Genomic DNA, 19,150 nt, shown 5'->3' with positions numbered 1-19,150 from the left:
AAGTAAAATTTATGACATCCTTTAGACCTCATTTTGTCTGGAGTTACACAAGTACGCCTCTTCAAATGTACAAATGCTGTATCACACGCTTCTCAGGCTTTGTCATAAAAATTCAAATGTGGACTCTTCTACCTCACTACCTACTTTTGTATGGAGAACTCCTTTAACAAAGCTGATGACTAATGTTTGCCAGTTGCCCAGTATCCTTGCATATTCCGGATACTGCTGCTAAGAGATAGACATTTAGTGTGATCTATATACAGTATACCGTAGATGAGACCCATAATTAAAAGCAGCACTTGTGGTTTTAAAAAAAAAAGTAATTGTAATCTTTTCGTAGTAAGTTATACTTTTAAGTTCTTGCTGATAAATTGTACAATTTTGCATTATCTTCCTTTTTTTCCCTATTCATACAAATACCTGACAAGTCATAATTCTCACTTCTGCATTGTATCTTTACTGTAATAGGAGTTCATTATTTTTACAACATTGGTTCCCTAATCAACATTTACCCAGAATGGTTGCTGTTAAAGCAAAAGAACAGAATGTAATTCATGTTTCACTACAAAAGGCCATATGGGAAATGTCTTTGTCACATCTTCAGACCAGTTCTTTTAAACTGATATCATAGTATAGATCCCCTATAATGTACTCATCCTGGGAGGAAGTGTCTAAAAATAAAAAAGCTTTTGCATTGATAGTTACTTTTGGCTTTCACCAGAATTTTTAGTATAGGGTCTATACTTTTGTACACACCATCCTAGCCTTCATTTTGTGAACGGTCAGGAGGAGAGAGAGGCTAAGCATAGCAATAGGATCTATGAGATCTGCAACGCTTATAAGGAGCAGATCTGCCAGATGTAGAAGAAAGCCTGCATGATTGGAGGTTTGTTTTTGAAGCAAGGTTTAACTGCTTAAACTCTGATAACGTTATTGTGCCCAGAGTTGAGCTTTAATCTACGAATGTTTACTTTTTAAAATGTAATATATTTTACGTTTATTATACCAGTATTATAAAATATAACTTTGAGACATATTTATATTAAATATATGAAACCTATTGACATATGCAGTGTGCTACATTTTTCTCTTGACCTTCAAGGGTCCTGGTTTAACTCGCTTCCAGTTTTCCTCCTGCACTAAAAAAAAAATACTATTTTAATTGGCTAAATTTGTATGGCTTGTTAATATGGTCAAGCAATTTGCTATATGATTTCCAAAAAAGTTTTCTGTTTCAAGGGGTACATGACTCAGAATAGTTTTACTCTTAGATCTTGCTTTTTTCCTCCTGCTTATCCTTTCAGTTTGCCACATTCAAAGCTTTCCTTGTAAAATCTGAGCAATAATATTATGCAATATTAGGAAATGCCAGCACACTCAAACTCTGACATCCTGTTTTTCACATGTCTATGCAATTTACTGCAAGAGAGGAGTACAGGTATATCCATGCACTTTAAGCTTCAGCAGAATCAGCCACTGGCAATTGTCTGTGTAACGTGTTTGCTTGTACTTCCCTTTATCTGCTATGTTTTCCTTGATCAAAATACTTTTCCTAAAATGATTGATTTCATTGAATGCCAATTAGTAGACTCTCATGAAAAAAATATATATAGGGTATGCATAAAACTAGAAGGGTCCTTAAAGAGTAACTAAAACACTTAGCAATCAACATAGCTGGGCCCGGAATACAGATTTGTTGAACCCCATAAAGTCTCTTGTAAGTTTTGGACCTTAGTTGATGTCTAGATAAGAACTATTTAGCTGTGAGGTACTGGAGAGGTCTGTACATGAAAAGGAGCTATTGGATTCAGAACAGCATAAAGGTTGCATAAAAATAGTGTTCCTGCTATGGATGCCATTTTTTTATGGAATATAACATAGGTCACATAGTGGCAAGGCTAGCTAACCAATAGCTAGAACATGCTTTTTAATAAAGCTACCCATACCCAAATTCCATAATAAACTACCACTTAAGTATTATCACATGGCAATAGTGTACATTCCCCATGTAACCACATATTTGTCCATTGGTTTCACTTTGGGTTTTAAAAAATAACAGTTTTCTCCATTTTCAATGTTTTAACCTGCTCACAACATTTTGGTTGACTTCTTGCCAGAACATTTATGTTTTTTAAAAGAAAGGGAAATTTACAGGATCCCGAGTTAACTTATTATACTCCTAAAAATATAATGCTGTGTATTTTAAGTTTCACATTAACCACCGAGAAGAAGATTCAACAGGGAATGGTTTGGCAAGTGAAATCCTGCTAAACATAACTGTTGTGGATGGCGCTTGTGTGCTTACTTTATTGTAAGCCAAGTTTGTTTTGGGGGAAACTGCTCTTCATATGCTGCTGCCTGATGAAGAACTACCACCACTGAGGGAAATTATATCCTGTTCTAAAGGAATTGGTCTTCGTGTGGGAAGTCTGTGTTGTGGAGCAGCAAGAAGATAAAGCATTGTCTCACCTTGCGAGCACTCATTCCTCTCAACTGATTATGCCTCCAACTATTCTCACATCACTGAAATTACTAATTGCTATTCCTTGTGTGTCAAACAGTGAATCCTGAATATTTAATCGCAAATAAAATTAGTTGAATTGGTCCTTTTTAATTAGAGTTCCTGCTGCTGTTTGTTCTGAGCTTCCTTTTTTCATCCTGCTCACAGAATTTGGGGATGATTAAAACTGTTCAAGACTTAAACAGTTGGTGACCTTTTCTCACAGAATAAATCCATAAACGCAATATTTCAGCTGGCATGGGGCAATCTGCATTATTTTTGCTTGATAGAAAATCTTTTATGACTTTGGCGTTCCCAATAAAGTAAATTAAATTTGCTCCTATGAAAATGAGGATGCTGCGGCATTGGATGGACTTAAAACTTTGACAATGGGATGGTATGGCGCACTGAGTTTCAATCTTAAAGTAGTGTTCCTGCAGACTGATATTTGGTTATCAGCGCTTAAAAATCATATGGCTTTTGTCATTTGTTGATATGAATCTGAATTCTTACTGGTGCACAAAGTTTGTCAAACCACAGGAACGTTCTGGGTTTTGGATAGCTCTCTCTTGAAATGTGATCTAATCTTCATCTGAGTAATAACTCTGAAACAAAAACTTTACCTGCAGTGCTCTTCCCCAGCACTTGAAGGCTTAAATGTTTCTAAAGTCTAGAGTTAGTAAATGAAAGTATAATACATACCATATTACTCACTCTAGCCCTGTATTGTACGTGCATATTGTGATGGGCCGCCCAAACCCAGAGCATTGCAGAGAAAGAGGTGAGTACCAAAGCCTGCTGGATTGAGAAATAATGTAAGTATTATGTCTTATCCCCCTACCCATAGACCTAACAAGCATTTGACCCTTGCAGTGGGGCTACTACAAGTTAGTTTGTGTCATTCCCCGAGCTCAGCTTTAAACTACAGGGGCTGCCTTGAAGCAGGCACCATAAGGTCATTACTTTTTTTTTTTTTTTTTTAAGCCTGCTGTGGACACTTGTTACTAAGGACTTGACTCCCCCGATTGAGGGCTATTTAAAGTTCAATGGGGCTTTAACATGGAAGGTAGTGAAATGGAGTTCCTAGCATCAAAATGGCATCAGAGGTCCACACAGGCAGATTTTCTGGTAGAAAAGAAAAAGGTAATTACAAACCACTTTGCTTTTACACAAGGGTTTAACTTAAAACAAGTTCACTTTAACAAACAATCATTTTATTTTAGTAGAACTAATAGAACTTTCGTTAATGTCTGTAAGTTTAATGCTAAATGTTTTCCATATCTATATCATATTTCTGATCAGATCTGCACAGTACATAAAAAAAGATATTTTGAAACTGAAATTGAACAGTTGTTCAATTAGTTTGCTTTCATGTGGCCACACCTAATATTTATTTTTTTGTTGCAGTGGCACTTGGTGGAAATGTACAAAACGTTCTCCTGGCTTCTAACTACTTGACTGTCATGATTCAACCTTACTGGGAATTCGGACAGTCTGACAAATACTTTTTCAGGGTTATAGTTTTCTAAGATTGGCTGCAAAATTGTTTTGCAGGTTATTCCATTACTCAGTGTTGGAAAACTCAGGCTACTGAATAGCATTAGAATTTTTTTTAATGTGGACAATGTATCTTACATTTACTTTTGTTGTTGATACAATTTACTACTTTCCAATTCAGCCTAAAACTTAACATAAAGACCTATGACGTGTGGGAAAATAAGACAAATCCCACATGACAATTTAGCTTAATTTAAAAATAACAATCACACATGGGTCAGAAAAAAAATGCACGACACAACTGAGAGAGGTAGAGAAAAGAGGAAAAGGTGAGGGAGAACACTTACTGTGCAATTATAAGGAGAGTTGCTAAGAATAAATAAGAAATATTGCATGAAAAAGTTTCCAACACCAAACAATATGCAGCCACATAACGCGCATGTGGAAACTATATCTGCCTCCATGCAGACTTTGGAATGCAGAGCTGGGGATGGATTGCACTTAATGCATAGGGGTGGAAACTGAGGAGTAAACTCATAAATGTGATAGTTTGTAAACCAGATGAAAAGATACCTAAGAAACAAGTCAGGCAGAGGTACGTCCTATAGTTAGGGCAGGGGTAGTGTAATGAAGGCCATTGGGAGGTCATATCCTTGATTAGATATTGGGGGATTGCTCTACTTAATTTTTCCTAGGGTATTTTTTTGGTTTACACTAACAGTAACAAAGTTGCAAGAAGAGTTATTTCAGGTCATTTGTCAGCCTAAACCCCTTCACGACCCATGATGCGATAATCCCGTGATGAAGTTTGAAGGCGTTAAACAGACCCTAAAAGCCGCTGGGAGTCTGTTCAGTTTTGTAGAGTCGGCGACCAGCTTTAAAGTAGAGGCGATTTTGGCGCCAAATTGCTTCTACAATCCTGTAACCAGGCCACCGCCCTTCCTGCCCAACATCCCCACCTTGTTTCCTGGGATCCGCTGCCCCTCCTACGGGCCCAGGACCACCTTGCCTGGTGTCGGCGGGAAGCTGGGGAGTAGATCGGTGAAATTTTCAGGCCTAAATTGTGGATTTTAACATGGGTGCAAAAAATTAAAAAAAAAGGCCTTTGTCCTTGAAAGGTTATTAAACCCTCTGTATTTTTTGGCATATATCTACTGTTAGCAAGCAGTAGATAGATGCAAAAACTTAAACTCTTTAAAAGAGGTTAAAACTTGCCTGTGTCTTTGCGCGCGCTCCCGTCTGATTATCTGAAAAATCTCGGGCAGCCGCAAAGGATCTTGAGGCAGGCGCATGCGCAGTTCAGATTTCGCCCGGGAGACGCAAGGTAAGTCTATTGGACAACGTGCACCCGCATGCAGACACTGTGGGACAGGAAGTGCCAGCAAGCACAGAGGAGTCAGCACTGGATCAGAGACAGGCAGCAGCGCTGGAGGGACAGCTGAAAATGACAGGAAAGAAGAAGATTGGATTAAGAAACATCATATTTAGTGTAAGTGCTTACACTGACATTGGGGGGAGGGGAAAACATTCTACTTTAATGTCAATTTAAGGGGTTGAAAGAGATATATATGTCAGCACACGTATATGTGTGAATTTTCTAAGGTGCACCTTCTTTAGCACAAAGGAATCTGCCCCTACCATGAAAAGGCCAGTTGAGTTGTGTTTCCCTCCCAAGCCAAAAGCCCCCAGCACTTCCCAGTTATTGATGGTACAGATATTTGGCCCAGGAAGCAGATTTTATGGCTAATAAATATACAGTAGTTAAAGCTGATGATGTTCTCAGCCAAAGTATATAAGCTAAAATGAGGGTTTAGCAAAACAGAGATGTTTTGGTTTGTAATTTAGTGACAGTTGAAAAGTCTGTGCCCTGACAAAAGGCTTTCACTTGCTTCTTTAGATTTTTCTCCACATTTGCATACATATGTTACTTGCATCCAATTTTTTTTTCTTTATTAAATTGACACTAAATTTAGCAGTTAAAGAAGGATTATAGGAAGAGTGAAATGGACTCATCTCCAAAATTAGAACTGACGTGTGACACTGATGTTGTGTCACATTGGCTCTACTGAGCGATCACACCGCGGATCACTCAGTTCCTGATCTTCTCCCTCCAGAGAGAGGTGACTGGCGGTCACCACCCCCCACAGGGATCCCCCCTCCAATCCTCCAGTGCTGACTGAAGGGACGGATGGGTTAGGGGATGGGCACAGCTGGCTCTGCTTCTAGAGAGGCAGAGCCAGCTGTCAATAAGGTGGCGGTGTGGATCCTGACAATATTGTGCTGCCAGCATAGTTTTGGGTCACAGGAGGACATTAGTAAATGTCCTCCTGTGACCCTAAAGTGAACTATTGCAAAAAAAAAAAGGTTGGGCCATAGTTCTCTTTTAAACCTTAAAAATCCATCAAAAATGTATCTTCTTTTTGTATATCACTCGGCTGTAGATCCTCCAAAGATCTCTGAATTTGTCCTGAGACTGTGGAGGGTGGCTACTTTTGTTCCCCATGGTCCCTGTGTGTGTTTGTGTTTGTAAAGCCGCTCCAGGCTCACTCCCATGATGGACTACAATCTCAATACAAATTAGCTAACTAAATGTGAGATTGTAGTCCATCACGGGAGCAAGCTTACAGCGGTGGCTACTTTACAACACACACAGGGACCATGGGGCGCAAAAGTAACCTCCCTCCAGAAGGAAGGACAGTGTCAGCATGAATTTAGAGATGATTTGAGGATCTACAGCTGAGCGATACACAAATAAAGATACATTTTTGTTAATGGTTAAGGTACTTGAATCCATTTCACTTTAATTGTTATGGTACTGAGTTTAGTGTCACTTTAAAGATGATATAACCTTGTGAGCCTTTGTCATTGTCACTTTTGCTGCACAATTTATGAAGAAAAATATAAATAAAGGCATATGAAATTTAAAAAAAAAAGCAATGTATACTATAACAAGTGATAACCGCCAACTGTTCAGAATACAATCTATATCGTTTTCGCAATAGTGATCCTTTTATTAACCTCTTGCCGTCCGCCCGTAGTAAAAAAACGGACGGACGGCACTGCAGCATCTGCGGGTTGCCGTCTCCAGACGGCAATTTTTTTCTGCTCGCGCGCGCCCCCTAGCGGGCACGCACGGGCAGAAAAGACCCGCTAAATGCACACACCCGTTACCGGGTGTTTCACATATAGGCGATCGGCGGGTCCATAGCCCGCCGATCGCCTATATGTGCTCGTTCGCGGCACCCCCCCCCCCAGGGTTGTTATCCCCCTATATAATAGCAATACCAATAAGTGCAAAAAAAATAAATATAAATAAAAAAAAATAAAAGTAACACATAAAAAAGTAAAATAAAATAAAAGTCACATATAAAAAAAGGGGAAAAAACCCCCCCAAAATGTTTAACTCCCCCACCCCCACGTTTACGCGCCTATAAACGTAAATACGCGTCCGGTGCCCCAGCGCGCAAAAATTACAATTGCGCTACACATGTTACATATCGCCGCGAACGTCGCAGTGAGAGCAATCATTTTAGGGCCATCAATCACTGATAACACTAAACTGATGAGCGGTAACAGCTTTTAAAGCGTCGCCTAGGGCCAATTTTGGGTATTATCGTTTTTTGAGGTTTCGCGCGCGCACGCAATTTTAAGGCTTGACATGTTTAGTGTCTTTTTACCCGACGTGACCCCATCTTTTATATTTTACCAAAAAATTGGGTAATAATAAATGTTTTATCATTTAATATAGGGGAAACTGTTTTTTTTTTTAAATTTCGGTAATTTTTCCTTAATATAGTAAAAAAATAAAACCCCCAGTGGTGAATAAATACCACCAAAAGAAAGCTCTATCTGTCCCCAAAAAAGGGTATAAAATTCATTTCAGTACAGCGCTGCATGACGGAATAAATGTCAGTCAAAGTACCGCAGCGCTGAATACTGAAAAATGGCCTGGATGGGAAGGGGGTTTAACACCGCGGATGTCAACTGGTTAAAATGAGATTATTCTGTGAAAGGTTCAAAGTGGAAATATGGATGTTGTGCTCTCACCAATTAGATTGTTGCTTCCTTGTGTTACTATTTATTGTAAAACATGACAATTTGAAGGTGCTTTTAATAGGCAACAATACTTTTCTCTTTCCTGATTTCGTGATTCATTAAAATACACATACATGTATTTTCTCAGATGTGGACCCATTTAAAAGCTGAAAAGCTTCAGGTAGAGACCATTTTCTTGCTGTGCAAGTTATGTATACAGCTTGGCAGCATTTCTAATGAACTGACGAGCAGATAGCAGGTGGTTGGAGTGTATTTAGATACAAACAAATCCACCCACTGGCTGCTAATTACAGGCTTCATATCTGTCAGTTTGGAGCAGTTGTAGCAAAATAAACAGGACTGGCTGGAATATTTAAAGCGTTAACGCAAATATATATATATATGCCCAAATCTGTCCTGTAGCCTTTATGTTTTTGGCTTTGTACACCCTTCCTACACCACTCAGTCCCCCTGCTGCTGTTGTAATCTGTGACCAATCAGTGTAAAATTCCAACAGACACCCACAACTCAGTTCCTCAGCTGCCTGTGACTTGCTACTGTAAATATTCATCATGGTCTCTCACAGATTAGCTCCCTTGCTGCATATTACTTTGTGACCTCCTTAAACACTACACTGAAAAGGGTGACTGCTTGCTTAGCTCAATGACCACTTTTTACATAAGGGAGTACAATTTTTCTCCATAATATACGTTTACTGATAGGTCTACTTTAATTATTTGGTATTGCTTAGGCATGGTTATCTCATTCTGGGTACTGAAATTACAGTAATGTCATGTGAAGTTCACCAACTGACCAAAGTATCACTAATACGTTGTTCTTGCATATGTAAAGCATAGAAGTATGCTAAAAGGAAATCCCCTGCTAAAGTTATATTTACATTATATATGTAATCTGTTGGGTTGAGTTACCCTTCTATCTCTTGGAACTCCTGAGAAGATGATCTGCCAGTCATAGTATCTGTCTCTGTTCCTGAGTTTTAGGGTGTTCTCACCCATCATTGTATGCTTCTGCTTTACCTCCTTTTGAATCCTTCATAATATAAAATACATGCCCAATAGGAAGAGTAGCACCCTTTTTTTATGACTTCTGCAGGTACAAAGCCCAAGTAACTCCAGCTCAAAGATCTTGACACCAGTCCTAGAAAGAGTAATACGTTGGGTTTTGCTCTCACATTTACCAAATGCTAAAATGTGATTTGACCCATTGTGCGCTATCCTACTAGTCATGTGTTATTCATAAAAATATTTTATGTGTTCTTGGCATTATACTGTTGTGCACGTGTAGATGAGTTTTACAATGAAAATAAAAAATTGTTTACTTTTTTGTTATTTCCCTCTGCTTTTGTAGATTTCCCTCCACCACCACCTCCACCACCAGAAGAAACAAGTAGTCTTTCACATTCGTCTGTTGCTGGAAGCTTTCCTCCTCCACCTGCTCCTGACGAAGCAATGTTCAATATTCAGGTAACAAATGGTGACAGACTGGAACCACACATGTTAACAGTCCATATATTAAGCCTTTAAGCGTATGTTAAGCCAAAAAAAATGTCTTAGTTTTAAATAGCGCACGGAAAGGTTAGAACCCTGGTTAGATTTTTACTGCTATCACTGGCTCCTGTCTTGCTGACAACATTGTACCAGACAGGAAGTGAGCAGAACTCAACAGCAGCACAGACAGATATATCTCTGTTGCAGTTTTCCCAAATGTTCTGTGTGGTGAAACACTTGTCAGCAGAACAGGAAATTAAGGTAAATCTCTCTATTGAATCCTCCAAATACCAGTAGACCTGCAACAGAGACTCTAGTCCTTTCCCACTCTGTTCACAAATAGAAAAAAAAAATGGACTTGATGAAATCAATGTAAATCCCATTCACTGGTTGTTCAATGCTAAACAGTAGGAGTTGTGCTGCTGCTGGAGTGCTCGGAACCGCTTGTTCTTTTTTTTTGTTGTGACACAGTTCCAGCCTTTGAAAGTTTATTGCTTTCAAGGGGCTTTTGGTGTGGTGCCAATAAAGTCGAAAGTTTCAAACTCTTCAGCAGATTCATATTTACTATTCACAGAAAGGCTTATTGACCGCAATCTGAGTGGAGCGATCCTATTATTTTAGCCTTTGGGCCCACAGTGGATTGGTCTTTTTATTTTACCATACCTCCCTATTTTTCTAATCAGGTGACCTAAAGCAAAACTCCAGGCAAACTGCTAAATACACAGATGAGAACATGTATGTCTTCTGTCCATTCATTTCTGAGCTATATATACAAGCCTGCCAGACAAACAAACAAGCCACCTGCACTCAATTCATTTAGCCTTTACAAATCTTTATTGTTCCAGGACAGGATCACATAAAAGTTCACCCATACCAAGCCTCATTCTGACAAGTTTTACCTAAAAAGAGCTTGATCATAGAGATGTTTAAGCCTTTTTTAGTAAAACATGTTAAGAGTGATGCTTGGTCTGGGTAGACTGGTGGTCTTGTCCTTGAACACTAAAGCTTTGTGAAGGCAGCATTCTGATGAGCCCGTTCCCCTATCTGTCAGCATGCGTACAAGTACATGTGATTAGCTAATTGTGCTGCTTCTTTAACTCTGAGCTCTGCTGTACAGGGGATTGCATGAGACTGCTACTAAGTTAAACTATTATTAAACTTTCAAACTTTTTTCAATCATGAATCCAGTTGAATCAAATATACATTGCCCGGCAAAGTATGCCTTTACATTTTTGCCCAAGTACTTAAACTCACTATGTTTCCAAACAGCTGCTCCAACTCTCTTAGCTTGACTTCCCTGAACTTCCTGTCTAGTACAAAATCACAAAGGAAAGCTTAGTCTCCAGCAGATGCCCATCTACTGGCTTACAGAAGGGAGAAGGAAGGAGGAGAGTGGAGCAGGGGAGTGTCTCGCCTTGCAGGTTTTTTTTTGTTTTTTGGAGTCACGCACACACAGCTTATTAGCGCACACATGAGGGTGGCCCCGTAGAACCCTGCAAGAGAAAGAAGCCACCCTGAAACAGGATATCAGGGCCATAGCTCAGGGGACCAGCTGATTCTGCAGGAAACTAACAGGTCTATTCACTAAAGGGTTTAAAGAAGGCAAAAGAAGAAGGGTGGCGTGGCCGGGATGTGAAGCAGCGCGGACGTGACTATTGGGGGTTAGGGAGACACACACTTTTCCAGGGGGAGGGTGGGAGAGGTTATTTTGGTTTGTTTATAAGGTACCAACCCCCATGGATGGAGTTGGCCTGGGGGGGGCTGAGGGGTTGCACCTATTGTGTGCTCGCACGGTTGTGTGAGCAAATGTTGTTAATTGTATAAAACTTCAATAAAAATAATTTTTCAAAAAAAAAGGCAAAAGAAGTGAACAATCTAGGCCAAAATAGCTGATTGAAATTCTCCAATTCAGCTCACTTTCCAGTTCAGCTATGCTGTCCTAGATTGCTCACTTCTCCTACCTTCTCCAAACTCTTTTCCCTTTAGAGAATAGCTCTGTAAAACTTTTAAACATCAAGGAGCAGCATCCATTGTCCGTGATTTCATCAGTATTTGAAATAACTTAAAAACTTTTTGACTTTAATATCATTTTTTACATTTAGTTGCTTTTAAAAACATGCAATATTTTTAAATATATACACAAAGGTGTTTTTATCTGCCAGGAGTTTACCTTTAAATTATAATCATGTTTATTTCTATCTATATAAAATGCAGTTCTCTATACTTCCCATCTCTCGAGTTTAGAATCTAACATTTTACATGAACCACAAGCTGTTCAATGTGTTGATTGGGATAATTTGTACCATGCACCTTCAGAGAAGTGATATGTAAGCCATTCCTACTTGCTCAACTGCAAAATGCCAGTGGGAAGGACCTATTTAATGCTGGCAGTACCTGTAAATCCTTGGTTTACATGTAGAATGTACATCGTATTGCTGACTTACTAAATGAGTGTTATGAGATGTTATAAATCTCAAATACCATTTAATAAAGTGCTTGTAGCTCGACAACTGTAAACATGATTAGCATGACTTGTTAATTGCACTAAAAGATGAACATTTCATATTTAAAGTAAAGCAAACTTTCCCATGCTAGGTAGGATGTTTAACACCTAGTTCTACAAAATTGGGGTGGGAGCTTGGGGCATATCACATGCTGCATAATAAATGCATACCAAGGGCAGTGCCCAAATTTTGGTAAGAAATCATTAATGATGGGCGATTTCTGTAACCGATTTCTCAAGTATGCACAATTATGCAACATCCAGGAATACACCTTCATAAATGTTGTTGTTTATTTTTTCTTTAAGGCAGGGAAAAAAACAAATGATGTAGTGCAAAGTGCAGTTGCAATTTAAGTTAATTGCTTTTTACTGTAGTAGGATCAGTTAAGAGATGATTTCTGATTGATGACTGTGAGTTATCGTACTTTGCCGTACTGAGTATCAGTAATGAAAACACGTTACTGTGATTACGGGAACACTTACAGTGGACCTAGCATGACATGTATTTTTTTTTTTTTGTTAAGTGAAGGAACATGTTAATGCCTGTTTACATAATAGTGCTGCGGTAAATACCCGGTATCCATGCTGTTTGCACACACTATCACATAGGGCACCTGGCGTGCGGTACCGTGCGCTACGTGCATTGTGTTGCCATTCATTTGAATGGCACGCCAGCATACCTTGCGGCGGCCATGCCTTGCATTGAGAAGAAGTACAACATGCATTATTTTACCAAACATGGTCACCGGGAGGTGCAGTGGGGTGCCATTAGCGCACGATACCACACATTAGGTGTGCTGTGCCATAGTGTGCGCTAAACGCAAAGGGCAATGGTATGAGACATGCAGATATTTATTATCTCTTAAAGAGACAATCAAACTTTCCAAGAATTCATATGTTTTCTATAGTTGTCATAAAGCCAGCACCGTCTTTGAGTTGAAGGGTAAAGTCCCCTCATTTCTGGTTACGGCGTTCTTTGCATGGAAAGTTAATGTTTGTTGGGCCTTGCAACATGAAGCTTCTGTCTCCCTAAAACTGTAACCGGTCCTCTGATCACACTTTTGCCAGGTAGACGTACAGGCCTCTGGATACTAGCTTTGGCCTAAAGAATCTTCTGACGGCCCTCTATATTGTGGGCCTTTTCTGTTATAGTTCCTTGTTGGAATGTGTGTTATCTCTCGGGCCCTTTAGTAAGTGTTTGCTGTTTTGCCTGCCCCTCTGTTGGATTGCTTTTGAACATCCCAGTGTTTCTAAGAATTAACTCCCTGTGATGTGCAATCAAGATTTTTGTCTGTACAATCCATTTCTTGGAGTACATCGCAATACACAGTATCCTTCCCCTCTGTCTTATTTGATTCCACTCTGTACTGCTTGCTACAAAACTGAGCCAGGATGGAAGTGGAAGTTGCTCTACAGGGCTCTCTTGCAGCTTTGATTGATTTGCCACTGTGCTATCACCTGAAGGTGAAGCTGCATCACGTTTCTGTTCAAGATTGAATGCCCTGTGTCCTGTATGTCACTGCCGTGTACATACACTATGATATAAGAAGAGAGATACCTTTTAAAGCTGAACTCCAGGCAGATATAAAAGACACAACAGTGAATGCAGTTCTGTATTCATTAACCCAATATTAAATACAAGCAGTGTAAGTACATGAATTTGACTTGGTTTCAGTGTTTTATAATCCCTAGACAGCAAAGCTCAGGGTGTGATGGGAAGAAGCAGCACAAGAAGTCAATCAGTTCATATTCTGACAGGGAGCATGCTAATAGGAGGACAAAGCAGAGTGACAAAAAAAAGATGAGCTCATTACTGTGCTGCTTATTCTTCACTGTCCAGTTAGAAACAGGGGACAGGCCCATTAAAGCCTAGGCTCAGAAGAAATCGATTGAATGATGCTGGCTGTTATTTAACCTGGAAGACTGAGGACATTTAGCAGTGGAATAACAGTCCTGCCACAGACGGCTATGAATTAAAGCTGATTATTGGTGCAAAAGCAGTTTTTATGTTATCTTTTGATTCGGTTTATTTTTATTCGTTTTTATTCGTTTTTTCATTTGACTGGAGCTCTGCTTTAAACTTGATCATGGTGTTTTTTTAGCACTTTCTGATTAAGTGCATCTGCGTGAAATGCTTTACAATCTCTGTTAGTTTTTATATCCACATGTATAGCTCAATATACCAAAGATTTTGGGATTGGAGCTTCCTCTTATCTGGATTGTTACTCTCAAACTCCCAGGGCAACTGCTGCCAATTGTGCCACAACAAAATTCCTTTCTGACCCCTCGGGGCAATCGAAGCAACTCCGTTTTGTCCTATGATAGGTTTGATTTTAACCCCTTCATGACTGAGTAACAGCCCCGATGCTGGCGACGTACACTGTACGTCGTCAGTCACGAAGGGGTTAATGTAAGGTGAGCATAGATGAGCATGTGTTATTAAAAACAGTACAAAATCATGAAAGTCGTTTTGTGATAGTGTTAAAAGTCTTAGGCCCTGTTCACACCTTTACGTTTTGTCACGCGTTCAAGGCTATGAACGCTCTACAAAACGTACAAACATGAAAATCCCATTGTTTTCTATGGGTATGGTTCACACCTTTCCGTATTTCCGCCCGTCTGAAACGCCCTACAAAACGGCCTACGCTCAAACAAGTACATGTACTTCTTTGGGCCGTTTTTGTTGGGCGTTTCCATTGGGATACAGCCAAGTAGCCCTCGGAAACACGCGTTTGTCACGCTGTTTTTTTACCGCAGATCGTGGTTAAAAAAACGCGCGACAGACGGGCATATTCAATACGCCTAGGTGTGAACCCAGCCTTAGGTTATAATTCCTTGTGTACAATGTTTGCATATTAGCAAGTCAAAACTAGTATACCAGTCTGAGGTTTGTAATGCATGGAATGCCCTAAACAAAATTACATTCATTAGATGTGACAGCGACTAACTGGGCAATTGTCTGTCATTTGCCCAAACGTCCCTAAGATTAGAGAACTGATTGCAGACTTGTATACATCTGTAAACCATCTGCAGGAGCAGTGCTCAGCCACTCATGAAGGGATGACAATCCAAACTATACATAACAAATGAATACCGTACGTGATGACATTACAGCTACGAGCATCAAAATAAGAATGTCATGGTGACAGATATTCTTGCTGCAAAGATGCTTCTAGTAGCCTTGGGAGAAGAAAGAAGGACAGTGCAGTAAAACTGTCTTCTGTTTAAAAATAATATGGACATTTACATAATGCATTATATAAATGATATTATTGCTACCTGCAAAGGGCATCATGGAAAAAGAAGCTTGTAAACTCCAATGTCCCTCGAGAGAAGCACAAAATAGTTTTGCTTTTCTGAAGATCTGGTCGGGAAATGACTCTTGCAATGAATGTCTAACACAATGTGGATTAATATGGGTGTTATTAGCACCTAGAGTTCTAGATGAACAATTTCTCTGGTAAACTGCCGTGTTCTCATTATGATAAGGGGCAGAACGGTTAATATGTTGTCTGTTTATACTGCCCCTTGCAGCAATGCCTGCTTTGTTTAATAGGGCATAGAGACACGATTACTATCGTTCACAATACAGCTACTTTTATGTGAATAATTTTGGTCTACCATTCAAAAACCAAAGCCCTTAGACCTTGTATATACAGGCTTCAGTATGTTTATGTACAGCAAGCTTTTACAAAGTATTTGCAAAGCTTTCAGCAAGCTGCAGGCAGCTTTGCTAAAACCTTTAAAGCAATATTCAATTTTGTTCCAATAAGGGAATGCAAAACAAAGTTCTTTGTAGTAGTGCTCACAGTCACTTTAAACAAGATGCTAGCAGGCGTTCAACAAGCTTTATACAGTGCTGAAGCTTCCTAAGTTTGGTACAAAAAAGAAGGCTGCTAAGCTTAGCATTTCTGGAGTCCCCTAAATAATACCTATCTTGACCAAAAACAAGGTACTAAAGTATGCCAGCAGCTTTCTTTTAACCACCAAACACCAAAAACTATATATATAAATGTTGGCAGTTGCAAATTTTTATGTTGCACAATATTAGCGCAACTCTTTTTATCGCTAAAAATGCACTTACGTTACTTTTAGTGCCTAAGCATACAAGATAATACACATTTTGTTATTTTTTAAATAAGAGGAGGTTACGCCGAGTAAATAGATACCCAACATGCCCAGGTTAAATATTGCGTGCATATGTGAAACGCCTAAAAACTGTCCATAGGCAACACTTTAAAAGCTAGTACAGGTCATCAGTTTAGTGTTACCCGTGAATATTGTCCCACGAATTATTGCTACCACTCTGGAGCACACGGAGGTACCCAACATGTGTGGCGCGATAATCATTTTCATACACAGGCGCACCTGATGTGTTGACGTTATGTTAACAGACGTGCTTGTTGGGGGACTTAAGAATAAAATTAATGTAATTTTTTTAAATTTTTTTTTACTTAATTGCTATCACATAGGGGGGTTTACAAGCCCCCTATGTGATGGCATACTAATGGTGACAGGTCTAATAGATCCCTAGTGTCGCCTTTCCACTCCAAATAAGGTATTGGAGCGCAGCCTGCACTCAATAGCTTATTGCCCGGCTTTGGCAGCTGAGGGACTGGAAATGATGCACTCAGCATTGCTTCCAGTACCATACGGTGGGGAGGAAATAGGCAAATGGATGTTCACTGGTCTCCTTCCCCGCTTCCTGCCAAAACCCCTGATGCCGGTCCCAGGGCAGCAGAGCCGAGGAAGCAAGGCGGGGGTGGGACGCACTTCAACAGCCCCTGGATGCAATCTGACAGAAGCTCAGCTCCCAGAAATGCTTTCAGTGTAAAGCAGACTCTCAGCTTTACACATGTAAATCGAGTCCCAGCAGCTATAGCTGTTTAAAGTGGCCCGCTTCCAGCGACATATGACATACGTTGGTGGCAGCGAAAGGGTTAAAGACTTCAACAAACCTGCTTGAAAATGGCTAAACATTCTTTGTAAAAGCTTGCCATTCACACTGTTCTTATGCAACATGAAGCTCATGTGTACAAGTGCTTAAAGTTAATGGGTGGAATTTATCAAAACTGGAGCAAACAGAATCTGGAGAAGTTGTCGATAGTGACCAATCAGCTTCTATTTTTTATTCTCAAAGCTTAACTGAACAAACTGAAGAAGGATGCTATTCTAGAAACTTTCTGTGTGATCTTCTCAGCAGCAGAGATCTTGGATGGAGATTCCCTAAGTTGCGACCTAAACATATACCCCAAGAAAGACAACACTGGACTATTTATTTCTTTTTACACCTTTAATCTGCTAATCATACTGGTGGTGAAGAAGGTGGGTAGGCTTAATAAGTTTTGAGCACATCTACTGTATGCCAAAGTTCATATTATTTCAGTAGAATCTTTTGTCACCTTGTGAATGAAGCAACATAAAAGACTGTTCTGAAGCTTGCTGTGTATGTCTTCCAGATAAACACTGGTGGGAAAACCATAGAGGAACGCCGCTCAAGCCTAGATGCAGAGATTGACTCCTTGACCAGTATCTTGGCTGATTTGGAAAGCAGTTCTCCATACAAGCCACGCTCAAGTCAGGTAAACATCACAGTTTGGTATTTACCAACAAATTTTTGTAATATTTATAATTGATGTACTAATAAGGACCTGATCTCATATTTAGAGCTCCTTCACTGTTTTGTCTGGTATCACACACAAATTTGTGTGCTAAGGCCTGTTGCTTTACGGCAGTCCATTCCTTTTTTCATGGGTTCGCAACACCGCTTAATACATGAAAAAATGCCCCCGCTCTATATTTTTGCAACAAAGCGCACCACAACGCACATCTGTGCATTGTGGTTTTGCTGTAGCACATGTGCGTGCATACCTACTGTATCTGAATGATGAGGTTCCATTAAGACTGAATGCCAACACTTATACTGCACGTTACCGTGCATTGGGGTCATGTGCATTAAACGCAGCTTTTAAAATAAATTATTGCAACACAAAGGTCTATAGCAAGTGTAAATGCAAATATTACTGTAGGTAAAACTATTTAGATAGTCTAATTGACATGTTAAAAAATACTGGTTTAAAATGAAATGACCACATGCACCATTTTTGTACCTCCACATAATTATATTTTACATGGTTTCATTATCTTAAATGGTGCAACTTTTTGGAGCACAACTAACTTTATTCTGAACGCAGCTTGAATGGCAGTGCCCATTTTTACTGGCAGAATTCTTGAGATCCATAGCTACAAAGCCACTGAGAAGTTAAACACTTGTTTTACATATTTTTTGCATGAACCATTATGTAATTTTTTTATGATATGCTGTATACCTGTATACAAATACACATGTTTATAGTCCTAGTATACCCCATGGAAAGTTTGACTTGTTCAAGATATTTAAACAGCAGATCTTGATCTACAGATAAAGATAATATACTTAAATAAATATGTCAATAGATGTAATGGTATACATTGAAAAGGTAAGCACACTGTTTGCCTCAGAAGCTGACATTACCCCTGTAGCAGAAATACATTTATGTAAGTGTTTTGTGTAACTGCAAACACGAAGCGCACAGCTCACCCCTATCTCGCATCCCCACAATCGGTGCACGGATGACTCTCCTCCAGAGTAATGGGCTCAAAAACTGTGGAACCAGCACATGTTCTTCCAAAGAAATTCAAACCCAATTCCACATGCATCTGCACAAAGCACAACCACTGTGCGTCAGAAGCTGGCATTACCCCTTTAGCAGAAATAACTTTATGTAGGGGTTTTTTGTAACTGCCACTTTGCTGGAATGTTTGACCACTCTTTCAGGCAAAAATCCTTCAGTTGCATGATATTCTTGGGTTTGCTTGCATGAACTGTCCATTTTAAATCCTGCTACAACATTTTAAAGTGATTCAAATCAGGGCTTTGAGTAGACCATCCATAACCCTCAATTATTTTTCATACGAGCCATTCCTTGGTGGATTTGCTAGTGTGCTTTAGATTATCATTTTGAAAGATCCATTTCTGGTTCAACTTTCATTTTCAAACAGATGGCCTCACATTCTCATCAAGCAAACTTTGATATTAAGTACAAATCATAGTTTCATTGATGCAAG

The 19,150-nt window shown here is 39.5% G+C and overlaps 1 protein-coding gene across 1 annotated transcript in view; it reads left to right on the top strand.

Moving 5' to 3' along the window:
• The window catches only part of LPP (LIM domain containing preferred translocation partner in lipoma), a 228,165-nt gene that overhangs the window by 88,447 nt on the left and 120,568 nt on the right, over window positions 1-19,150 (top strand). Inside the window, exons 3-4 of the mRNA XM_018576414.1 lie at window positions 9,401-9,516; window positions 17,503-17,625. Of these exons, the coding sequence (XP_018431916.1) occupies window positions 9,401-9,516; window positions 17,503-17,625 (239 nt within the window). The remainder of the gene's footprint in view (window positions 1-9,400; window positions 9,517-17,502; window positions 17,626-19,150) is intronic.

This window comes from Nanorana parkeri, unplaced genomic scaffold (assembly GCF_000935625.1).
Source record: "Nanorana parkeri isolate BGI_ZX_2015 unplaced genomic scaffold, ASM93562v1 scaffold66, whole genome shotgun sequence".
Classification (NCBI taxonomy): Eukaryota; Metazoa; Chordata; class Amphibia; order Anura; family Dicroglossidae; genus Nanorana; species Nanorana parkeri.
Note: the sequence above shows the minus strand (reverse complement) of the source record. Positions and strands in the feature narration are given on the sequence as shown.